General features: G+C 41.5%; 1 protein-coding gene across 1 annotated transcript in view; it reads right to left on the bottom strand.

Moving 5' to 3' along the window:
* The window catches only part of LOC132206059 (serine-rich adhesin for platelets-like), a 34,974-nt gene extending 10,070 nt beyond the window's left edge, over positions 1–24,904 (bottom strand). The window contains exons 1-45 of the mRNA XM_059638428.1: positions 24,802–24,904; positions 24,335–24,481; positions 23,861–24,022; positions 23,080–23,313; positions 22,613–22,759; positions 22,139–22,300; positions 21,358–21,591; positions 20,891–21,037; positions 20,417–20,578; positions 19,636–19,869; positions 19,169–19,315; positions 18,695–18,856; positions 17,914–18,147; positions 17,448–17,594; positions 16,974–17,135; positions 16,192–16,425; positions 15,725–15,871; positions 15,251–15,412; positions 14,829–14,951; positions 14,468–14,701; positions 14,001–14,147; positions 13,528–13,689; positions 12,747–12,980; positions 12,280–12,426; positions 11,806–11,967; positions 11,028–11,258; positions 10,561–10,707; positions 10,087–10,248; positions 9,306–9,539; positions 8,839–8,985; positions 8,365–8,526; positions 7,584–7,817; positions 7,117–7,263; positions 6,643–6,804; positions 5,862–6,095; positions 5,395–5,541; positions 4,921–5,082; positions 4,140–4,373; positions 3,673–3,819; positions 3,199–3,360; positions 2,418–2,651; positions 1,951–2,097; positions 1,477–1,638; positions 695–928; positions 228–374 (exon numbers count right to left, since the gene is read on the bottom strand). Of these exons, the coding sequence (XP_059494411.1) occupies positions 228–374; positions 695–928; positions 1,477–1,638; positions 1,951–2,097; positions 2,418–2,651; positions 3,199–3,360; positions 3,673–3,819; positions 4,140–4,373; positions 4,921–5,082; positions 5,395–5,541; positions 5,862–6,095; positions 6,643–6,804; positions 7,117–7,263; positions 7,584–7,817; positions 8,365–8,526; positions 8,839–8,985; positions 9,306–9,539; positions 10,087–10,248; positions 10,561–10,707; positions 11,028–11,258; positions 11,806–11,967; positions 12,280–12,426; positions 12,747–12,980; positions 13,528–13,689; positions 14,001–14,147; positions 14,468–14,701; positions 14,829–14,951; positions 15,251–15,412; positions 15,725–15,871; positions 16,192–16,425; positions 16,974–17,135; positions 17,448–17,594; positions 17,914–18,147; positions 18,695–18,856; positions 19,169–19,315; positions 19,636–19,869; positions 20,417–20,578; positions 20,891–21,037; positions 21,358–21,591; positions 22,139–22,300; positions 22,613–22,759; positions 23,080–23,313; positions 23,861–24,022; positions 24,335–24,481; positions 24,802–24,904 (7,972 nt within the window). The remainder of the gene's footprint in view (positions 1–227; positions 375–694; positions 929–1,476; positions 1,639–1,950; positions 2,098–2,417; positions 2,652–3,198; positions 3,361–3,672; positions 3,820–4,139; positions 4,374–4,920; positions 5,083–5,394; positions 5,542–5,861; positions 6,096–6,642; positions 6,805–7,116; positions 7,264–7,583; positions 7,818–8,364; positions 8,527–8,838; positions 8,986–9,305; positions 9,540–10,086; positions 10,249–10,560; positions 10,708–11,027; positions 11,259–11,805; positions 11,968–12,279; positions 12,427–12,746; positions 12,981–13,527; positions 13,690–14,000; positions 14,148–14,467; positions 14,702–14,828; positions 14,952–15,250; positions 15,413–15,724; positions 15,872–16,191; positions 16,426–16,973; positions 17,136–17,447; positions 17,595–17,913; positions 18,148–18,694; positions 18,857–19,168; positions 19,316–19,635; positions 19,870–20,416; positions 20,579–20,890; positions 21,038–21,357; positions 21,592–22,138; positions 22,301–22,612; positions 22,760–23,079; positions 23,314–23,860; positions 24,023–24,334; positions 24,482–24,801) is intronic.
* Between the last annotated feature and the right edge of the window lie 216 nt (positions 24,905–25,120).

Genomic DNA, 25,120 nt, shown 5'->3' with positions numbered 1-25,120 from the left:
AGGTAATCTTCATACACATGTTGCAAGATACCAAGAAAGAGAACATCGACAATTGGCATGATTTGGGTAACGCCAAGGATGTTGCCTATTCTAACCAGTGGCCAAATAAAGTCAGCATCATTCAACTTAAATATTCAGTTTTGTTTCATGGACCTGCTTTCCTCCGTAATCAATTCAAAAATTTGTCACTCGAAGAATAGTTCACAAGTGTGAATTTGTTTACCCACCAGTTGTTGATGAGACTGATGTAGTTGTTGAAACTTCAGAAGAGGACAGTGTTGACGTTGATGCAACTGAACTTGCTGCGCTCGTGGCTGCTGAAGTGGGTGGTGGCGTTGTCGGGATCTCCGGACTTGCACTCGAAGTTTCCTCCACTGTTGTTGAATGAGATTACATTATTATTTTCACACAAATACAGCAGGGAACGAGACTTTTCCAAACTTGTCTAAAGTTTGACCTCTTCCAGTTACAATATCTCAAATGTCACAGAATTGCCATCAATGACACAAATTCTGATTTTTGTCATTAATTCAAGCATGAAGAGCCAATCGCACACGATAAGCCATGCAACATTATTATAAACAACATGGTACAATCATGTTTTCAATGATTGGAAAAATTATTCTTTCTCATTTACAATACTTTCACAAAAAGGGTGAGTTGAACATCGGCAAAAAGTCTTTCATTTACTCACCACTTGTTGTGCCGCCGGCAGTAGTGACTGTAGTCGGTACACTTGTTGATGTTTCAGTCGGCCTCCCTGTAGTTATTGGTGTGACCGATGAAGTGAAAGTCGTTGATCCACTTGTTGAAACTTCACTTGTGGACAGTGTTGCTGACGATGCTGTTGTGCTTGTGGCGATTGGAGCTGATGTCGAGCTTGGTGACGTTGATGGAATGTGTGTACTTGCAGTCGAAGATTCTGTTCCTGAAATAGGTTACAGGATCATTCAGAATTTTCAAATACAATTGATCAAGATTTTCAGGATTCGCAGAAAACGATGTAGCCAATTGTAAAACTTGTTCTTTGGATTGGGACAGGGACTGATGTTACTTTTTCTTTTGGATTCATTACTGGAGCACCCTGCAGCAGTGGGGCGATTTGTGCTTGTGAAGTCTGTCACTGATGTACAGTCGTGACCTGCAGTGGATGTCTGTGAGATTACAGTCCGAGATTCTGTTGTCGTTAAATGAGATTATGTCATGAATGAGCAGCATAAAACCATCAGTGGAATACCATCCCAATATTGCAGCTTCACAGTTTCAAGTGCTGATTAAGATACTCATCAGCGTGAGACTATAACACAGCCAAGCAAAGTATCACTAGTTTATAAATGGACCTTATGGTACTCTGCTGACGTCTCGTCCTTGTCAACAAGGAACATTATTCTGCGATAAATTGCTTATGCTTTGTGAAACATACAGGACAGTGAAAGACATTTGAATGCTACGAGAGTGGAGAACACTGGTACTCACCAGTTGTCGTGGTGAGCGACGACACTGTTGTTGCTTCAGATGTTGATGTCTGTGTCGAACTTGGCATCGATGTTTCCGCTGCTGGACTGGGTGAGGCACGAGCTGTTGTAGAGGTCAGTGCTTCTGTGGATGTCTGTGAACTTAGATTCGATGTTTCTGGTGCTGAAATTAAATGACAAACACTTGGATATGAGAGAACTCAATTGGAGAGAACAATGTGAAAATATTCCAACAGAAATGGTACTCCACGTAATCTTCAGATAGATATGGCCAGATACCAAAAAAGAAAACATGGGCAATTGGTATGACCAGGGTAACGCCAAGGATGTTGCCGATTGTAACCAGCGGCCAAGTAAAGTCAGCATCATGCTCCTTAAATATTCAGTTGTGTTTCATGTACCTGCTTTCCTCTGCAATCAATACAAAAATTTGTCACTCGAAGAATAGTTCACAAGTGTGAATTTGTTTACCCACCAGTTGTTGATGAGACTGATGTAGTTGTTGAAACTTCAGCAGACGACAGTGTTGACGGTGATGTAACTAAACTTGTTGAGCGCTCGGCTGATGAAGTGGGTGGTGGCGTTGTCGGGATCTCCGGACTTGCACTCGAAGTTTCCTCCACTGTTGTTGAATAAGATTACATTATTATTTTCACAAAAATACATCAGGGAACGAGACTTTTCCAAACTTGTCTAAAGTGTGAACTCTTCCAGTTACGATATCTCAAATGTCACAGAATTGCCATGAATGACACAAAATCTGATTTTTGTCATTAATTCAAGCATGAAGAGCCAATCCCACATGATAAGCCATGCAACATTATTATAAACAACATGGTACAATCATGTTTTGAATGATGTTTCCAATCATTCCTTCTCATTTACAATACTTTCACAGAAAGGGTGAGTTGAACATCGGCAAAAATTCTTTCATTTACTCACCACTTGTTGTGCCGCCGGCAGTAGTGACTGTAGTCGGTACACTTGTTGATGTTTCAGTCGGCCTCCCTGTAGTTATTGGTGTGACCGATGGAGTGAAAGTCGTTGATCCACTTGCTGAAACTTCACTTGTGGACAGTGTTGCTGACGATGTTGTTGTGCTTGTGCCAATTGGAGTTGATGTCGAGCTTGGTGACGTTGATGGAATGTGTGTACTTGCAGTGGAAGATTCTGTTCCTGAAATAGGTTACAGGATCATTCAGAAAATTCAAATACAATTGATCAAGATTTTCTGGTTTCGCAAAAAATGATGTAGCCAATTGTAAACCTTGATCTTTGGATTGGGACAGGAACTGATGTTACTTTTTCTTTTGGATTCATTACTGGAGCACCCTGCAGCAGTGGGGCGATTTGTGCTTGTGAAGTCTGTCACTGATGTACAGTCGTGACCTGCAGTGAATGTCTGTGAGATGCCAGTCTGAGATTCTGTTGTCGTTAAATGAGATTATGACATGAATGAGCAGCAAAAAACCATCACTGGAATACCAGCCCAGTATTGCAGCTTCACAGTTTCAAGTGCTGATTAAGATACTGACTAGCGTGAGACGATCATACTGCCAAGCAAGTGTCACTAGTTTGGAAGGGCACCTTATGGTAGTCTGCTGACATCTCGTCCTTGTCAACCAGGGACATTATTCTGCAATAAATTGCTTCAGCTTTGTGAAACATACAGGACAGTGAAAGACATGTGAATGCTACGAGAGTGGAGAACACTGGTACTCACCAGTTGTCGTGGCGAGCGACGACACTGTTGTTGATTCAGATGTTGACATCTGTGTCAAACTTGCCGTAGATGTTTCCGCTGCAGGACTGGATGAGGCACGCGCTGTTGTAGAGGTCAGTGCTTCTGTGGATGTCTGTGAACTTAGATTCGATGTTTCTGGTGCTATAATAAAATGACAAACACTTGGATATTAGAGAACTCAACTGTAGAGAACAATATGAAAATATTCCAACAGAAATTTTACTCCAGGTAATCTTCATACACATGTTGCAAGATACCAAGAAAGAGAACATCGACAATTGGCATGATTCGGGTAACGCTAAGGATGTTGCCTTTTCTAAACAGTGGCCAAATAAAGTCAGAGTCATGCAACTTAAATATTCAGTTGTGTTTCATGTACCTGCTTTCCTCCGTAATCAATTCAAAAATTTGTCACTCGAAGAATAGCTCACATGTGTGAATTTGTTTACCCACCAGTTGTTGATGAGACTGATGTAGTTGTTGAAACTTCAGAAGAGGACAGTGTTGACGTTGAAGCAACTGAACTTGCTGCGCTCGCGGCTGCTGAAGTGGGTGGTGGCGTTGTCGGGATCTCCGTACTTGCAATCGAAGTTTCCTCCACTGTTGTTGAATCAGATTACATTATTATTTTCACACAAATACAGCAGGGAACGAGACTTTTCCAAACTTGTCTAAAGTTTGACCTCTTCCAGTTACAATATCTCAAATGTCACAGAATTGCCATGAATGACACAAATTCTGATTTTTGTCATTAATTCAAGCATGAAGAGCCAATCGCACACGATAAGCCATGCAACATTATTATAAACAACATGGTACAATCATGTTTTCAATGATTGGAAAAATTATTCTTTCTCATTTACAATACTTTCACAGAAAGGGTGAGTTGAACATCGGCAAAAATTCTTTCATTTACTCACCACTTGTTGTGCCGCCGGCAGTAGTGACTGTAGTCGGTACACTTGTTGATGTTTCAGTCGGCCTCCCTGTAGTTATTGGTGTGACCGATGTAGTGAAAGTTGTTGATCCACTTGCTGAAACTTCACTTGTGGACAGTGTTGCTGACGATGTTGTTGTGCTTGTGCCAATTGGAGTTGATGTCGAGCTTGGTGACGTTGATGGAATGTGTGCACTTGCAGTGGAAGATTCTGTTCCTGAAATAGGTTACAGGATCATTCAGAAAATTCAAATACAATTGATCAAGATTTTCTGGTTTCGCAAAAAATGATGTAGCCAATTGTAAACCTTGATCTTTGGATTGGGACAGGAACTGATGTTACTTTTTCTTTTGGATTCATTACTGGAGCACCCTGCAGCAGTGGGGCGATTTGTGCTTGTGAAGTCTGTCACTGATGTACAGTCGTGACCTGCAGTGAATGTCTGTGAGATGCCAGTCTGAGATTCTGTTGTCGTTAAATGAGATTATGACATGAATGAGCAGCAAAAAACCATCACTGGAATACCAGCCCAGTATTGCAGCTTCACAGTTTCAAGTGCTGATTAAGATACTGACTAGCGTGAGACGATCATACTGCCAAGCAAGTGTCACTAGTTTGGAAGGGCACCTTATGGTAGTCTGCTGACATCTCGTCCTTGTCAACCAGGGACATTATTCTGCAATAAATTGCTTCTGCTTTGTGAAACATACAGGACAGTGAAAGACATGTGAATGCTATGAGAGTGGAGAACACTGGTACTCACCAGTTGTCGTTGCGAGCGACGACACTGTTGTTGCTTCAGATGTTGATGTCTGAGTCATACTTGCCGTAGATGTTTCCACTGCAGGACTGGATGAGGCACGCGCTGTTGTAGAGGTCAGTGCTTCTGTGGATGTCTGTGAACTTAGATTCGATGTTTCTGGTGCTATAATAAAATGACAAACACTTGGATATTAGAGAACTCAACTGTAGAGAACAATATGAAAATATTCCAACAGAAATTTTACTCCAGGTAATCTTCATACACATGTTGCAAGATACCAAGAAAGAGAACATCGACAATTGGCATGATTCGGGTAACGCTAAGGATGTTGCCTTTTCTAAACAGTGGCCAAATAAAGTCAGCGTCATGCAACTTAAATGTTCAGTTGTGTTTCATGGACCTGCTTTCCTCCGTAATCAATTCAAAAATTTGTCACTCGAAGAATAGTTCACAAGTGTGAATTTGTTTACCTACCAGTTGTTGATGAGACTGATGTAGTTGTTGAAACTTCAGAAGAGGACAGTGTTGACGTTGATGCAACTGAACTTGCTGCGCTCGCGGCTGCTGAAGTGGGTGGTGGCGTTGTCGGGATCTCCGTACTTGCAATCGAAGTTTCCTCCACTGTTGTTGAATGAGATTACATTATTATTTTCACACAAATACAGCAGGGAACGAGACTTTTCCAAACTTGTCTAAAGTTTGACCTGTTCCAGTTACAATATCTCAAATGTCACAGAATTGCCATGAATGACACAAATTCTGATTTTTGTCATTAATTCAAGCATGAAGAGCCAATCGCACACGATAAGCCATGCAACATTATTCTAAACAATATGGTACAATCATGTTTTCAATGATTGGAAAAATTATTCTTTCTCATTTACAATACTTTCAAAGAAAGGGTGAGTTGAACATCGGCAAAAATTCTTTCATTTACTCACCACTTGTTGTGCCGCCGGCAGTAGTGACTGTAGTCGGTACACTTGTTGATGTTTCAGTCGGCCTCCCTGTAGTTATTGGTGTGACCGATGGAGTGAAAGTCGTTGATCCACTTGCTGAAACTTCACTTGTGGACAGTGTTGCTGACGATGTTGTTGTGCTTGTGCCAATTGGAGTTGATGTCGAGCTTGGTGACGTTGATGGAATGTGTGCACTTGCAGTGGAAGATTCTGTTCCTGAAATAGGTTACAGGATCATTCAGAAAATTCAAATGCAATTGATCAAGATTTTCTGGATTCGCACAAAATGATGTAGCCAATTGTAAAGATTGATCTTTGGATTGGGACAGGGACTGATGTTACTTTTTCTTTTGGATTCATTACTGGAGCACCCTGCAGCAGTGGGGCGATTTGTGCTTGTGAAGTCTGTCACTGATGTACAGTCGTGACCTGCAGTGAATGTCTGTGAGATGCCAGTCTGAGATTCTGTTGTCGTTAAATGAGATTATGACATGAATGAGCAGCAAAAAACCATCACTGGAATACCAGCCCAGTATTGCAGCTTCACAGTTTCAAGTGCTGATTAAGATACTGACTAGCGTGAGACGATCATACTGCCAAGCAAGTGTCACTAGTTTGTAAGGGCACCTTATGGTAGTCTGCTGACATCTCGTCCTTGTCAACCAGGGACATTATTCTGCAATAAATTGCTTCTGCTTTGTGAAACATCCAGGACAGTGAAAGACATGTGAATGCTACGAGAGTGGAGAACACTGGTACTCACCAGTTGTCGTGGCGAGCGACGACACTGTTGTTGCTTCAGATGTTGACGTCTGTGTCAAACTTGCCGTAGATGTTTCCGCTGCAGGACTGGATGAGGCACGCGCTGTTGTAGAGGTCAGTGCTTCTGTGGATGTCTGTGAACTTAGATTCGATGTTTCTGGTGCTATAATAAAATGACAAACACTTGGTTATTAGAGAACTCAACTGTAGAGAACAATATGAAAATATTCCAACAGAAATTTTACTCCAGGTAATCTTCATACACATGTTGCAAGATACCAAGAAAGAGAACATCGACAATTGGCATGATTCGGGTAACGCTAAGGATGTTGCCTTTTCTAAACAGTGGCCAAATAAAGTCAGCGTCATGCAACTTAAATATTCAGTTCTGTTTCATGTACCTGCTTTCCTCCGTAATCAATTCAAAAATTTGTCACTCGAAGAATAGTTCACAAGTGTGAATTTGTTTACCTACCAGTTGTTGATGAGACTGATGTAGTTGTTGAAACTTCAGAAGAGGACAGTGTTGACGTTGAAGCAACTGAACTTGCTGCGCTCGCGGCTGCTGAAGTGTGTGGTGGCGTTGTCGGGATCTCCGTACTTGCACTCGAAGTTTCCTCCACTGTTGTTGAATCAGATTACATTATTATTTTCACACAAATACAGCAGGGAACGAGACTTTTCCAAACTTGTCTAAAGTTTGACCTCTTCCAGTTACAATATCTCAAATGTCACAGAATTGCCATGAATGACACAAATTCTGATTTTTGTCATTAATTCAAGCATGAAGAGCCAATCGCACACGATAACCCGTGCAACATTATTATAAACAACATGGTACAATCATGTTTTCAATGATTGGAAAAATTATTCTTTCTCATTTACAATACTTTCACAGAAAGGGTGAGTTGAACATCGGCAAAAATTCTTTCATTTACTCACCACTTGTTGTGCCGCCGGCAGTAGTGACTGTAGTCGGTACACTTGTTGATGTTTCAGTCGGCCTCCCTGTAGTTATTGGTGTGACCGATGGAGTGAAAGTCGTTGATCCACTTGCTGAAACTTCACTTGTGGACAGTGTTGCTGACGATGTTGTTGTGCTTGTGCCAATTGGAGTTGATGTCGAGCTTGGTGACGTTGATGGAATGTGTGCACTTGCAGTGGAAGATTCTGTTCCTGAAATAGGTTACAGGATCATTCAGAAAATTCAAATGCAATTGATCAAGATTTTCTGAATTCGCACAAAATGATGTAGCCAATTGTAAACCTTGATCTTTGGATTGGGACAGGAACTGATGTTACTTTTTCTTTTGGATTCATTACTGGAGCACCCTGCAGCAGTGGGGCGATTTGTGCTTGTGAAGTCTGTCACTGATGTACAGTCGTGACCTGCAGTGAATGTCTGTGAGATGCCAGTCTGAGATTCTGTTGTCGTTAAATGAGATTATGACATGAATGAGCAGCAAAAAACCATCACTGGAATACCAGCCCCGTATTGCAGCTTCACAGTTTCAAGTCCTGATTAAGATACTGACTAGCGTGAGACGATCATACTGCCAAGCAAGTGTCACTAGTTTGGAAGGGCACCTTATGGTAGTCTGCTGACATCTCGTCCTTGTCAACCAGGGACATTATTCTGCAATAAATTGCTTCTGCTTTGTGAAACATACAGGACAGTGAAAGACATGTGAATGCTATGAGAGTGGAGAACACTGGTACTCACCAGTTGTCGTTGCGAGCGACGACACTGTTGTTGCTTCAGATGTTGATGTCTGAGTCAAACTTGCCGTAGATGTTTCCACTGCAGGACTGGATGAGGCACGCGCTGTTGTAGAGGTCAGTGCTTCTGTGGATGTCTGTGAACTTAGATTCGATGTTTCTGGTGCTATAATAAAATGACAAACACTTGGATATTAGAGAACTCAACTGTAGAGAACAATATGAAAATATTCCAACAGAAATTTTACTCCAGGTAATCTTCATACACATGTTGCAAGATACCAAGAAAGAGAACATCGACAATTGGCATGATTCGGGTAACGCTAAGGATGTTGCCTTTTCTAAACAGTGGCCAAATAAAGTCAGCGTCATGCAACTTAAATATTCACTTGTGTTTCATGTACCTGCTTTCCTCCGTAATCAATTCAAAAATTTGTCACTCGAAGAATAGTTCACAAGTGTGAATTTGTTTACCCACCAGTTGTTGATGAGACTGATGTAGTTGTTGAAACTTCAGAAGAGGACAGTGTTGACGTTGAAGCAACTGAACTTGCTGCGCTCGCGGCTGCTGAAGTGGGTGGTGGCGTTGTCGGGATCTCCGTACTTGCAATCGAAGTTTCCTCCACTGTTGTTGAATCAGATTACATTATTATTTTCACACAAATACAGCAGGGAACGAGACTTTTCCAAACTTGTCTAAAGTTTGACCTCTTCCAGTTACAATATCTCAAATGTCACAGAATTGCCATGAATGACACAAATTCTGATTTTTGTCATTAATTCAAGCATGAAGAGCCAATCGCACACGATAAGCCATGCAACATTATTCTAAACAATATGGTACAATCATGTTTTCAATGATTGGAAAAATTATTCTTTCTCATTTACAATACTTTCAAAGAAAGGGTGAGTTGAACATCGGCAAAAATTCTTTCATTTACTCACCACTTGTTGTGCCGCCGGCAGTAGTGACTGTAGTCGGTACACTTGTTGGTGTTTCAGTCGGCCTCCCTGTAGTTATTGGTGTGACCGATGGAGTGAAAGTCGTTGATCCACTTGCTGAAACTTCACTTGTGGACAGTGTTGCTGACGATGTTGTTGTGCTTGTGCCAATTGGAGTTGATGTCGAGCTTGGTGACGTTGATGGAATGTGTGCACTTGCAGTGGAAGATTCTGTTCCTGAAATAGGTTACAGGATCATTCAGAAAATTCAAATGCAATTGATCAAGATTTTCTGGATTCGCACAAAATGATGTAGCCAATTGTAAAGATTGATCTTTGGATTGGGACAGGGACTGATGTTACTTTTTCTTTTGGATTCATTACTGGAGCACCCTGCAGCAGTGGGGCGATTTGTGCTTGTGAAGTCTGTCACTGATGTACAGTCGTGACCTGCAGTGAATGTCTGTGAGATGCCAGTCTGAGATTCTGTTGTCGTTAAATGAGATTATGACATGAATGAGCAGCAAAAAACCATCACTGGAATACCAGCCCAGTATTGCAGCTTCACAGTTTCAAGTGCTGATTAAGATACTGACTAGCGTGAGACGATCATACTGCCAAGCAAGTGTCACTAGTTTGTAAGGGCACCTTATGGTAGTCTGCTGACATCTCGTCCTTGTCAACCAGGGACATTATTCTGCAATAAATTGCTTCTGCTTTGTGAAACATACAGGACAGTGAAAGACATGTGAATGCTACGAGAGTGGAGAACACTGGTACTCACCAGTTGTCGTGGCGAGCGACGACACTGTTGTTGCTTCAGATGTTGACGTCTGTGTCAAACTTGCCATAGATGTTTCCGCTGCAGGACTGGATGAGGCACGCGCTGTTGTAGAGGTCAGTGCTTCTGTGGATGTCTGTGAACTTAGATTCGATGTTTCTGGTGCTATAATAAAATGACAAACACTTGGATATTAGAGAACTCAACTGTAGAGAACAATATGAAAATATTCCAACAGAAATTTTACTCCAGGTAATCTTCATACACATGTTGCAAGATACCAAGAAAGAGAACATCGACAATTGGCATGATTCGGGTAACGCTAAGGATGTTGCCTTTTCTAAACAGTGGCCAAATAAAGTCAGCGTCAGGCAACTTAAATATTCAGTTGTGTTTCATGTACCTGCTTTCCTCCGTAATCAATTCAAAAATTTGTCATTCGAAGAATAGTTCACAAGTGTGAATTTGTTTACCTACCAGTTGTTGATGAGACTGATGTAGTTGTTGAAACTTCAGAAGAGGACAGTTTTGATGTTGAAGCAACTGAACTTGCTGCGCTCGCGGCTGCTGAAGTGTGTGGTGGCGTTGTCGGGATCTCCGTACTTGCCCTCGAAGTTTCCTCCACTGTTGTTGAATCAGATTACATTATTATTTTCACACAAATACAGCAGGGAACGAGACTTTTCCAAACTTGTCTAAAGTTTGACCTCTTCCAGTTACAATATCTCAAATGTCACAGAATTGCCATCAATGACACAAATTCTGATTTTTGTCATTAATTCAAGCATGAAGAGCCAATCGCACACGATAACCCGTGCAACATTATTATAAACAACATGGTACAATCATGTTTTCAATGATTGGAAAAATTATTCTTTCTCATTTACAATACTTTCACAGAAAGGGTGAGTTGAACATCGGCAAAAATTCCTTCATTTACTCACCACTTGTTGTGCCGCCGGCAGTAGTGACTGTAGTCGGTACACTTGTTGATGTTTCAGTCGGCCTCCCTGTAGTTATTGGTGTGACCGATGGAGTGAAAGTCGTTGATCCACTTGCTGAAACTTCACTTGTGGACAGTGTTGCTGACGATGTTGTGCTTGTGCCAATTGGAGTTGATGTCGAGCTTGGTGACGTTGATGGAATGTGTGCACTTGCAGTGGAAGATTCTGTTCCTGAAATAGGTTACAGGATCATTCAGAAAATTCAAATGCAATTGATCAAGATTTTCTGGATTCGCACAAAATGATGTAGCCAATTGTAAACCTTGATCTTTGGATTGGGACAGGGACTGATGTTACTTTTTCTTTTGGATTCATTACTGGAGCACCCTGCAGCAGTGGGGCGATTTGTGCTTGTGAAGTCTGTCACTGATGTACAGTCGTGACCTGCAGTGAATGTCTGTGAGATGCCAGTCTGAGATTCTGTTGTCGTTAAATGAGATTATGACATGAATGAGCAGCAAAAAACCATCACTGGAATACCAGCCCAGTATTGCAGCTTCACAGTTTCAAGTCCTGATTAAGATACTGACTAGCGTGAGACGATCATACTGCCAAGCAAGTGTCACTAGTTTGGAAGGGCACCTTATGGTAGTCTGCTGACATCTCGTCCTTGTCAACCAGGGACATTATTCTGCAATAAATTGCTTCTGCTTTGTGAAACATACAGGACAGTGAAAGACATGTGAATGCTATGAGAGTGGAGAACACTGGTACTCACCAGTTGTCGTTGCGAGCGACGACACTGTTGTTGCTTCAGATGTTGATGTCTGAGTCAAACTTGCCGTAGATGTTTCCACTGCAGGACTGGATGAGGCACGCGCTGTTGTAGAGGTCAGTGCTTCTGTGGATGTCTGTGAACTTAGATTCGATGTTTCTGGTGCTATAATAAAATGACAAACACTTGGATATTAGAGAACTCAACTGTAGAGAACAATATGAAAATATTCCAACAGAAATTTTACTCCAGGTAATCTTCATACACATGTTGCAAGATACCAAGAAAGAGAACATCGACAATTGGCATGATTCGGGTAACGCTAAGGATGTTGCCTTTTCTAAACAGTGGCCAAATAAAGTCAGCGTCATGCAACTTAAATATTCAGTTGTGTTTCATGTACCTGCTTTCCTCCGTAATCAATTCAAAAATTTGTCACTCGAAGAATAGTTCACAAGTGTGAATTTGTTTACCTACCAGTTGTTGATGAGACTGATGTAGTTGTTGAAACTTCAGAAGAGGACAGTGTTGACGTTGAAGCAACTGAACTTGCTGCGCTCGTGGCTGCTGAAGTGGGTGGTGGCGTTGTCGGGATCTCCGGACTTGCACTCAAAGTTTCCTCCACTGTTGTTGAATCAGATTACATTATTATTTTCACACAAATACAGCAGGGAACGAGACTTTTCCAAACTTGTCTAAAGTTTGACCTCTTCCAGTTACAATATCTCAAATGTCACAGAATTGCCATGAATGACACAAATTCTGATTTTTGTCATTAATTCAAGCATGAAGAGCCAATCGCACACGATAAGCCATGCAACATTATTATAAACAACATGGTAGAATCATGTTTTCAATGATTGGAAAAATTATTCTTTCTCATTTACAATACTTTCACAGAAAGGGTGAGTTGAACATCGGCAAAAAGTCTTTCATTTACTCACCACTTGTTGTGCCGCCTGCAGTAGTGACTGAAGTCGGTACACTTGTTGATGTTTCAGTCGGCCTCCCTGTAGTTATTGGTGTGACCGATGGAGTGAAAGTCGTTGATCCACTTGCTGAAACTTCACTTGTGGACAGTGTTGCTGACGATGTTGTTGTGCTTGTGCCAATTGGAGTTGATGTCGAGCTTGGTGACGTTGATGGAATGTGTGCACTTGCAGTGGAAGATTCTGTTCCTGAAATAGGTTACAGGATCATTCAGAAAATTCAAATACAATTGATCAAGATTTTCTGGATTCGCACAAAATGATGTAGCCAATTGTAAAACTTGTTCTTTGGATTGGGACAGGGACTGATGTTACTTTTTCTTTTGGATTCATTACTGGAGCACCCTGCAGCAGTGGGGCGATTTGTGCTTGTGAAGTCTGTCACTGATGTACAGTCGTGACCTGCAGTGAATGTCTGTGAGATGCCAGTCTGAGATTCTGTTGTCGTTAAATGAGATTATGACATGAATGAGCAGCAAAAAACCATCACTGGAATACCAGCCCATTATTGCAGCTTCACAGTTTCAAGTGCTGATTAAGATACTGACTAGCGTGAGACGATCATACTGCCAAGCAAATGTCACTAGTTTGTAAGGGCACCTTATGGTAGTCTGCTGACATCTCGTCCTTGTCAACCAGAGACATTATTCTGCAATAAATTGCTTCTGCTTTGTGAAACATACAGGACAGTGAAAGACATGTGAATGCTACGAGAGTGGAGAACACTGGTACTCACCAGTTGTCGTGGCGAGCGACGACACTGTTGTTGCTTCAGATGTTGACGTCTGTGTCGAACTTGCCGTAGATGTTTCCGCTGCAGGACTGGATGAGGCACGCGCTGTTGTAGAGGTCAGTGCTTCTGTGGATGTCTGTGAACTTAGATTCGATGTTTCTGGTGCTATAATAAAATGACAAACACTTGGATATTAGAGAACTCAACTGTAGAGAACAATATGAAAATATTCCAACAGAAATTTTACTCCAGGTAATCTTCATACACATGTTGCAAGATACCAAGAAAGAGAACATCGACAATTGGCATGATTTTGTAACGCCAAGGATGTTGCCTATTCTAACCAGTGGCCAAATAAAGTCAGCATCATTCAACTTAAATATTCAGTTTTGTTTCATGGACCTGCTTTCCTCCGTAATCAATTCAAAAATTTGTCACTCGAAGAATAGTTCACAAGTGTGAATTTGTTTACCCACCAGTTGTTGATGAGACTGATGTAGTTGTTGAAACTTCAGAAGAGGACAGTGTTGACGTTGATGCAACTGAACTTGCTGCGCTCGTGGCTGCTGAAGTGGGTGGTGGCGTTGTCGGGATCTCTGGACTTGCACTCGAAGTTTCCTCCACTGTTGTTGAATGAGATTACATTATTATTTTCACACAAATACAGCAGGGAACGAGACTTTTCCAAACTTGTCTAAAGTTTGACCTGTTCCAGTTACAATATCTCAAATGTCACAGAATTGCCATGAATGACACAAATTCTGATTTTTGTCATTAATTCAAGCATGAAGAGCCAATCGCACACGATAAGCCATGCAACATTATTATAAACAATATGGTACAATCATGTTTTCAATGATTGGAAAAATTATTCTTTCTCATTTACAATACTTTCAAAGAAAGGGTGAGTTGAACATCGGCAAAAATTCTTTCATTTACTCACCACTTGTTGTGCCGCCGGCAGTAGTGACTGTAGTCGGTACACTTGTTGATGTTTCAGTCGGCCTCCCTGTAGTTATTGGTGTGACCGATGAAGTGAAAGTCGTTGATCCACTTGTTGAAACTTCACTTGTGGACAGTGTTGCTGACGATGCTGTTGTGCTTGTGGCGATTGGAGCTGATGTCGAGCTTGGTGACATTGATGGAATGTGTGTACTTGCAGTCGAAGATTCTGTTCCTGAAATAGGTTGCAGGATCATTCAGAATTTTCAAATACAATTGATCAAGATTTTCAGGATTCGCAGAAAACGATGTAGCCAATTGTAAAACTTGTTCTTTGGATTGGGACAGGGACTGATTTTTACTTTGTCTTTTAGGTTCATTACGAGAGCACCCTGCGGCTGTGTGGCGACATGTGCTTGTGAAGTCTGTCACTGATGTACAGTCGTGACCTGCAGTGAATGTCTGTGAGATGCCAGTCTGAGATTCTGTTGTCGTTAAATGAAATTACGACATGAATGAGCAGCACAAAACGATCCCAAAAATACCATCCCAATATTGGAGCTTCACGGTTTCAAGTGCTGATCAAGATACTGACTAGAGTGAGACGATCGTACTGCCAAGCAAAGTATCACTAATTTATAATTGGACCTTATGGTACTCTGCTGACTTCTCGTCCTTGTCAACAAGGAACATTATTCTGCAATAAATTGCTTCTGCTTTATGAAACATACAGGACAGTGAAAGACATTTGAATGCTACGAGAGTGGAGAACACTTGCACTCACCAGTTGTTGAGGTGAGCGACGACACTGTTGTTGCTTCAGATGTTGATGTCTGAGTCGAACTTGACGTGGATGTTTCCGCTGCTGGACTGTGTGAGGCACGAGCTGTTGTAGAGGTCAGTGCTTCTGTGGATGTCTGTGAACTTAGATTCGATGTTTCTGTTGCTGTAATATAATGAGAAACACGTGGATATTAGAGAACTCAACTGGAGAGAACAATGTGAAAATATTCCAACAGAAATGGTAATCCGTGTAATCTTCATACATATGTTGCAAGATACCAAGAAGGAAAACATGGGCAATTGGTATGACCAGGGTAACGCCAAGGATGTTGCCGATTCAAACCACCGGCCAAATAAAGTCAGCATCATGCTCCTTAAATATTCACTTGTGTTTCATGTACCTGCTTTCTTCTGTAATCAATTCAAAAATTTGTCATTCGAAGAATAGTTCACAAGTGTGAATTTGTTTACGCACCAGTTGTTGAAGAGACTGACGTAGTTGTTGAAACTTCAGAAGAGGACAGTGTTGACGTTGATGCAACTGAACTTGTTGAGCTCGCGGCTGCTGAAGTGGGTGGTGGCGTCGTCGGCATCTCCGTACTTGCACTCGAAGTTTCCTCCACTGTTGTTGAATCAGATTACATTATTATTTTCACACAAATACAGCAGAGAACGACACTTTTCAGAACATGTCTAAAGTGTGAACTCTTCCAGTTACGATATCTCAAATGTCACAGAATTGCCATGAATGACAAAAATTCTGATTTTTGTCATTAATTCAAGCATGAAGAGCCAATCGCACACGATAAGCCATGCAACATTATTATAAACAACATGGTACAATCATGTTTTCAATGATTGGAAAAATTATTCTTTCTCATTTCCAATACTTTCACAGAAAGGGTGAGTTGAACATCGGCAAAAATTCTTTCATTTACTCACCACTTGTTGTGCCGCCGGCAGTAGTGACTGTAGTCGGTACACTTGTTGATGTTTCAGTCGGGCTCCCTGTAGTTATTGGTGTGACCGATGGAGTGAATGTCGTTGATCCAGTTGTTGAAACTTCACTTGTGGACAGTGTTGCTGACGATGCTGTTGTGCTTGTGGCGATTCGAGCTGATGTCGAGCTTGGTGACGTTGATGGAATGTGTGTACTTGCTGTGGAAGATTCTGTTCCTGAAATAGGTTACAGGATCATTCAAAATTTTCAAATACGATTGATCAAGATTTTCAGGATTCGCAGAAAACGATGTAGCCAATTGTAAAACTTGTTCTTTGGATTGGGACAGGGACTGATGTTACTTTTTCTTTTGGATTCATTACTGGAGCACCCTGCAGCAGTGGGGCGATTTGTGCTTGTGAAGTCAGTCGCTGATATACAGTCGTGACCTGCAGTGGATGTCTGTGAGATTACAGTCCGAGATTCTGTTGTCGTTAAATGAGATTATGTCATGAATGAGCAGCATAAAACCATCAGTGGAATACCATCCCAATATTGCAGCTACACAGTTTCAAGTGCTGATTAAGATACTCATCAGCGTGAGACTATAACACAGCCAAGCAAAGTATCACTAGTTTATAAATGGACCTTATGGTACTCTGCTGACGTCTCGTCCTTGTCAACAAGGAACATGATTCTGCGATAAATTGCTTATGCTTTATGAAACATACAGGACAGTGAAAGACATCTGAATGCTACGAGAGAGGAGAACACTGGTACTCACCAGTTGTCGTGGCGAGCGACGACACTGTTGTTGCTTCAGATGTTGATGTCTGTGTCGAACTTGGCATCGATGTTTCCGCTGCTGGACTGGGTGAGGCACGAGCTGTTGTAGAGGTCAGTGCTTCTGTGGATGTCTGTGAACTTAGATTCGATGTTTCTGGTGCTGAAATTAAATGACAAACACTTGGATATGAGAGAACTCAATTGGAGAGAACAATGTGAAAATATTCCAACAGAAATGGTACTCCACGTAATCTTCAGATAGATATGGCCAGATACCAAAAAAGAAAACATGGGCAATTGGTATGACCAGGGTAACGCCAAGGATGTTGCCGATTGTAACCAGCGGCCAAGTAAAGTCAGCATCATGCTCCTGAAATATTCAGTTGTGTTTCATGTACCAGCTTTCCTCTGCAATCAATACAAAAATTTGTCACTCGAAGAATAGTTCACAAGTGTGAATTTGTTTACCCACCAGTTGTTGATGAGACTGATGTAGTTGTTGAAACTTCAGCAGACGACAGTGTTGACGGTGATGTAACTAAACTTGTTGAGCGCTCGGCTGATGAAGTGGGTGGTGGCGTTGTCGGGATCTCCGGACTTGCACTCGAAGTTTCCTCCACTGTTGTTGAATAAGATTACATTATTATTTTGACAAAAATACATCAGGGAACGAGACTTTTCCAAACTTGTCTAAAGTGTGAACTCTTCCAGTTACGATATCTCAAATGTCACAGAATTGCCATGAATGACACAAAATCTGATTTTTGTCATTAATTCAAGCAGAACTGCCAATCGCACACGATAACCCATGCAACATTATTATAAACAACATGGTACAATCATGTTTTGAATGATGTTTCCAATCATTCCTTCTCCTTTACAATACTTTCACAGAAAGGGTGAGTTGAACATCGGCAAAAATTCTTTCATTTACTCACCACTTGTTGTGCCGCCGGCAGTAGTGACTGTAGTCGGTACACTTGTTGATGTTTCAGTCGGCCTCCCTGTAGTTATTGGTGTGACCGATGGAGTGAAAGTCGTTGATCCACTTGCTGAAACTTCACTTGTGGACAGTGTTGCTGACGATGCTGTGGTGCTTGTGCCAATTGGAGTTGATGTCGAGCTTGGTGACGTTGATGGAATGTGTGCACTTGCAGTGGAAGATTCTGTTCCTGAAATAGGTTACAGGATCATTCAGAAAATTCAAATGCAATTGATCAAGATTTTCTGGTTTCGCAAAAAATGATGTAGCCAATTGTAAACCTTGATCTTTGGATTGGGACAGGAACTGATGTTACTTTTTCTTTTGGATTCATTACTGGAGCACCCTGCAGCAGTGGGGCGATTTGTGCTTGTGAAGTCTGTCACTGATGTACAGTCGTGACCTGCAGTGAATGTCTGTGAGATGCCAGTCTGAGATTCTGTTGTCGTTAAATGAGATTATGACATGAATGAGCAGCAAAAAACCATCACTGGAATACCAGCCCAGTATTGCAGCTTCACAGTTTCAAGTCCTGATTAAGATACTGACTAGCGTGAGACGATCGTACTGACAAGCAAGTGTCACTAGTTTGGAAGGGCACCTTATGGTAGTCTGCTGACATCTCGTCCTTGTCAACCAGGGACATTATTCTGCAATAAATTGCTTCTGCTTTGTGAAACATACAGGACAGTGAAAGACATGTGAATGCTATGAGAGTGGAGAACACTGGTACTCACCAGTTGTCGTTGCGAGCGACAACACTGTTGTTGCTTCAGATGTTGATGTCTGAGTCAAACTTGCCGTAGATGGTTCCACTGCAGGACTGGATGAGGCACGCGCTGTTGTAGAGGTCAGTGCTTCTGTGGATGTCTGTGAACTTAGATTCGATGTTTCTGGTGCTATAATAAAATGACAAACACTTGGATATTAGAGAACTCAACTGTAGAGAACAATATGAAAATATTCCAACAGAAATTTTACTCCAGGTAATCTTCATACACATGTTGCAAGATACCAAGAAAGAGAACATCGACAATTGGCATGATTCGGGTAACGCTAAGGATGTTGCCTTTTCTAAACAGTGGCCAAATAAAGTCAGCGTCATGCAACTTAAATATTCACTTGTGTTTCATGTACCTGCTTTCCTCCGTAATCAATTCAAAAATTTGTCACTCGAAGAATAGTTCACAAGTGTGAATTTGTTTACCCACCAGTTGTTGATGAGACTGATGTAGTTGTTGAAACTTCAGAAGAGGACAGTGTTGACGTTGATGCAACTGAACTTGCTGCGCTCGCGGCTGCTGAAGTGGGTGGTGGCGTTGTCGGGATCTCCGTACTTGCACTCGAAGTTTCCTCCACTGTTGTTGAATCAGATTACATTATTATTTTCACACAAATACAGCAGGGAACGAGACTTTTCCAAACTTGTCTAAAGTTTGACCTCTTCCAGTTACAATATCCCAAATGTCACAGAATTGCCATGAATGACACAAATTCTGATTTTTGTCATTAATTCAAGCATGAAGAGCCAATCGCACACGATAAGCCATGCAACATTATTCTAAACAATATGGTACAATCATGTTTTCAATGATTGGAAAAATTATTCTTTCTCATTTACAATACTTTCAAAGAAAGGGTGAGTTGAACATCGGCAAAAATTCTTTCATTTACTCACCACTTGTTGTGCCGCCGGCAGTAGTGACTGTAGTCGGTACACTTGTTGATGTTTCAGTCGGCCTCCCTGTAGTTATTGGTGTGACCGATGGAGTGAAAGTCGTTGATCCACTTGCTGAAACTTCACTTGTGGACAGTGTTGCTGACGATGTTGTTGTGCTTGTGCCAATTGGAGTTGATGTCGAGCTTGGTGACGTTGATGGAATGTGTGCACTTGCAGTGGAAGATTCTGTTCCTGAAATAGGTTACAGGATCATTCAGAAAATTCAAATGCAATTGATCAAGATTTTCTGGATTCGCACAAAATGATGTAGCCAATTGTAAAGATTGATCTTTGGATTGGGACAGGGACTGATGTTACTTTTTCTTTTGGATTCATTACTGGAGCACCCTGCAGCAGTGGGGCGATTTGTGCTTGTGAAGTCTGTCACTGATGTACAGTCGTGACCTGCAGTGAATGTCTGTGAGATGCCAGTCTGAGATTCTGTTGTCGTTAAATGAGATTATGACATGAATGAGCAGCAAAAAACCATCACTGGAATACCAGCCCAGTATTGCAGCTTCACAGTTTCAAGTGCTGATTAAGATACTGACTAGCGTGAGACGATCATACTGCCAAGCAAGTGTCACTAGTTTGTAAGGGCACCTTATGGTAGTCTGCTGACATCTCGTCCTTGTCAACCAGGGACATTATTCTGCAATAAATTGCTTCTGCTTTGTGAAACATACAGGACAGTGAAAGACATGTGAATGCTACGAGAGTGGAGAACACTGGTACTCACCAGTTGTCGTGGCGAGCGACGACACTGTTGTTGCTTCAGATGTTGACGTCTGTGTCAAACTTGCCGTAGATGTTTCCGCTGCAGGACTGGATGAGGCACGCGCTGTTGTAGAGGTCAGTGCTTCTGTGGATGTCTGTGAACTTAGATTCGATGTTTCTGGTGCTATAATAAAATGACAAACACTTGGATATTAGAGAACTCAACTGTAGAGAACAATATGAAAATATTCCAACAGAAATTTTACTCCAGGTAATCTTCATACACATGTTGCAAGATACCAAGAAAGAGAACATCGACAATTGGCATGATTCGGGTAACGCAAAGGATGTTGCCTTTTCTAAACAGTGGCCAAATAAAGTCAGCGTCATGCAACTTAAATATTCAGTTGTGTTTCATGTACCTGCTTTCCTCCGTAATCAATTCAAAAATTTGTCATTCGAAGAATAGTTCACAAGTGTGAATTTGTTTACCTACCAGTTGTTGATGAGACTGATGTAGTTGTTGAAACTTCAGAAGAGGACAGTGTTGACGTTGAAGCAACTGAACTTGCTGCGCTCGCGGCTGCTGAAGTGGGTGGTGGCGTTGTCGGGATCTCCGGACTTGCAATCGAAGTTTCCTCCACTGTTGTTGAATGAGATTACATTATTATTTTCACACAAATACAGCAGGGAACGAGACTTTTCCAAACTTGTCTAAAGTTTGACCTCTTCCAGTTACAATATCTCAAATGTCACAGAATTGCCATCAATGACACAAATTCTGATTTTTGTCATTAATTCAAGCATGAAGAGCCAATCCCACACGATAAGCCATGCAACATTATTATAAACAACATGGTACAATCATGTTTTCAATGATTGGAAAAATTATTCTTTCTCATTTACAATACTTTCACAGAAAGGGTGAGTTGAACATCGGCAAAAATTCTTTCATTTACTCACCACTTGTTGTGCCGCCGGCAGTAGTGACTGTAGTCGGGACACTTGTTGATGTTTCAGTCGGCCTCCCTGTAGTTATTGGTGTAACCGATGGAGTGAAAGTCGTTGATCCACTTGCTGAAACTTCACTTGTGGACAGTGTTGCTGACGATGTTGTTGTGCTTGTGCCAATTGGAGTTGATGTCGAGCTTGGTGACGTTGATGGAATGTGTGCACTTGCAGTGGAAGATTCTGTTCCTGAAATAGGTTACAGGATCATTCAGAAAATTCAAATGCAATTGATCAAGATTTTCTGGATTCGCACAAAATGATGTAGCCAATTGTAAACCTTGATCTTTGGATTGGGACAGGGACTGATGTTACTTTTTCTTTTGGATTCATTACTGGAGCACCCTGCAGCAGTGGGGCGATTTGTGCTTGTGAAGTCTGTCACTGATGTACAGTCGTGACCTGCAGTGAATGTCTGTGAGATGCCAGTCTGAGATTCTGTTGTCGTTAAATGAGATTATGACATGAATGAGCAGCAAAAAACCATCACTGGAATACCAGCCCAGTATTGCAGCTTCACAGTTTCAAGTCCTGATTAAGATACTGACTAGCGTGAGACGATCATACTGCCAAGCAAGTGTCACTAGTTTGGAAGGGCACCTTATGGTAGTCTGCTGACATCTCGTCCTTGTCAACCAGGGACATTATTCTGCAATAAATTGCTTCTGCTTTGTGAAACATACAGGACAGTGAAAGACATGTGAATGCTATGAGAGTGGAGAACACTGGTACTCACCAGTTGTCGTTGCGAGCGACGACACTGTTGTTGCTTCAGATGTTGATGTCTGAGTCAAACTTGCCGTAGATGTTTCCACTGCAGGACTGGATGAGGCACGCGCTGTTGTAGAGGTCAGTGCTTCTGTGGATGTCTGTGAACTTAGATTCGATGTTTCTGGTGCTATAATAAAATGACAAACACTTGGATATTAGAGAACTCAACTGTAGAGAACAATATGAAAATATTCCAACAGAAATTTTACTCCAGGTAATCTTCATACACATGTTGCAAGATACCAAGAAAGAGAACATCGACAATTGGCATGATTCGGGTAACGCGAAGGATGTTGCCTTTTCTAAACAGTGGCCATATAAAGTCAGCGTCATGCAACTTAAATGTTCAGTTGTGTTTCATGTACCTGCTTTCCTCCGTAATCAATTCAAAAATTTGTCACTCGAAGAATAGTTCACAAGTGTGAATTTGTTTACCTACCAGTTGTTGATGAGACTGATGTAGTTGTTGAAACTTCAGAAGAGGACAGTGTTGACGTTGAAGCAACTGAACTTGCTGCGCTCGCGGCTGCTGAAGTGGGTGGTGGCGTTGTCGGGATCTCCGTACTTGCAATCGAAGTTTCCTCCACTGTTGTTGAATCAGATTACATTATTATTTTCACACAAATACAGCAGGGAACGAGACTTTTCCAAACTTGTCTAAAGTTTGACCTCTTCCAGTTACAATATCTCAAATGTCACAGAATTGCCATCAATGACACAAATTCTGATTTTTGTCATTAATTCAAGCATGAAGAGCCAATCGCACACGATAAGCCATGCAACATTATTATAAACAATATGGTACAATCATGTTTTCAATGATTGGAAAAATTATTCTTTCTCATTTACAATACTTTCAAAGAAAGGGTGAGTTGAACATCGGCAAAAATTCTTTCATTTACTCACCACTTGTTGTGCCGCCGGCAGTAGTGACTGTAGTCGGTACACTTGTTGATGTTTCAGTCGGCCTCCCTGTAGTTATTGGTGTGACCGATGGAGTGAAAGTCGTTGATCCACTTGCTGAAACTTCACTTGTGGACAGTGTTGCTGACGATGTTGTTGTGCTTGTGCCAATTGGAGTTGATGTCGAGCTTGGTGACGTTGATGGAATGTGTGCACTTGCAGTGGAAGATTCTGTTCCTGAAATAGGTTACAGGATCATTCAGAAAATTCAAATGCAATTGATCAAGATTTTCTGGATTCGCACAAAATGATGTAGCCAATTGTAAACCTTGATCTTTGGATTGGGACAGGGACTGATGTTACTTTTTCTTTTGGATTCATTACTGGAGCACCCTGCAGCAGTGGGGCGATTTGTGCTTGTGAAGTCTGTCACTGATGTACAGTCGTGACCTGCAGTGAATGTCTGTGAGATGCCAGTCTGAGATTCTGTTGTCGTTAAATGAGATTATGACATGAATGAGCAGCAAAAAACCATCACTGGAATACCAGCCCAGTATTGCAGCTTCACAGTTTCAAGTGCTGATTAAGATACTGACTAGCGTGAGACGATCATACTGCCAAGCAAGTGTCACTAGTTTGTAAGGGCACCTTATGGTAGTCTGCTGACATCTCGTCCTTGTCAACCAGGGACATTATTCTGCAATAAATTGCTTCTGCTTTGTGAAACATACAGGACAGTGAAAGACATGTGAATGCTACGAGAGTGGAGAACACTGGTACTCACCAGTTGTCGTGGCGAGCGACGACACTGTTGTTGCTTCAGATGTTGACGTCTGTGTCAAACTTGCCGTAGATGTTTCCGCTGCAGGACTGGATGAGGCACGCGCTGTTGTAGAGGTCAGTGCTTCTGTGGATGTCTGTGAACTTAGATTCGATGTTTCTGTTGCTATAATAAAATGACAAACACTTGGATATTAGAGAACTCAACTGTAGAGAACAATATGAAAATATTCCAACAGAAATTTTACTCCAGGTAATCTTCATACACATGTTGCAAGATACCAAGAAAGAGAACATCGACAATTGGCATGATTCGGGTAACGCTAAGGATGTTGCCTTTCCTAAACAGTGGCCAAATAAAGTCAGCGTCATGCAACTTAAATATTCAGTTGTGTTTCATGTACCTGCTTTCCTCCGTAATCAATTCAAAAATTTGTCACTCGAAGAATAGTTCACAAGTGTGAATTTGTTTACCTACCAGTTGTTGATGAGACTGATGTAGTTGTTGAAACTTCAGAAGAGGACAGTGTTGACGTTGAAGCAACTGAACTTGCTGCGCTCGCGGCTGCTGAAGTGGGTGGTGGCGTTGTCGGGATCTCCGTACTTGCACTCGAAGTTTCCTCCACTGTTGTTGAATCAGATTACATTATTATTTTCACACAAATACAGCAGGGAACGAGACTTTTCCAAACTTGTCTAAAGTTTGACCTCTTCCAGTTACAATATCTCAAATGTCACAGAATTGCCATGAATGACACAAATTCTGATTTTTGTCATTAATTCAAGCATGAAGAGCCAATCGCACACGATAACCCGTGCAACATTATTATAAACAACATGGTACAATCATGTTTTCAATGATTGGAAAAATTATTCTTTCTCATTTACAATACTTTCACAGAAAGGGTGAGTTGAACATCGGCAAAAATTCTTTCATTTACTCACCACTTGTTGTGCCGCCGGCAGTAGTGACTGTAGTCGGTACACTTGTTGATGTTTCAGTCGGCCTCCCTGTAGTTATTGGTGTGACCGATGGAGTGAAAGTCATTGATCCACTTGCTGAAACTTCACTTGTGGACAGTGTTGCTGACGATGTTGTTGTGCTTGTGGCGATTGGAGCTGATGTCGAGCTTGGTGACCTTGATGGAATGTGTGTACTTGCAGTCGAAGATTCTGTTCCTGAAATAGGTTGCAGGATCATTCAAAATTTTCAAATACAATTGATCAAGATTTTCAGGATTCGCAGAAAACCATGTAGCCAATT

This window comes from Stegostoma tigrinum, chromosome 30, assembly GCF_030684315.1.
Source record: "Stegostoma tigrinum isolate sSteTig4 chromosome 30, sSteTig4.hap1, whole genome shotgun sequence".
NCBI classification, from domain to species: Eukaryota; Metazoa; Chordata; class Chondrichthyes; order Orectolobiformes; family Stegostomatidae; genus Stegostoma; species Stegostoma tigrinum.
The sequence above is the reverse complement of the archived record's forward strand: the minus strand, read 5'-3'. Positions and strand labels throughout refer to the sequence as shown.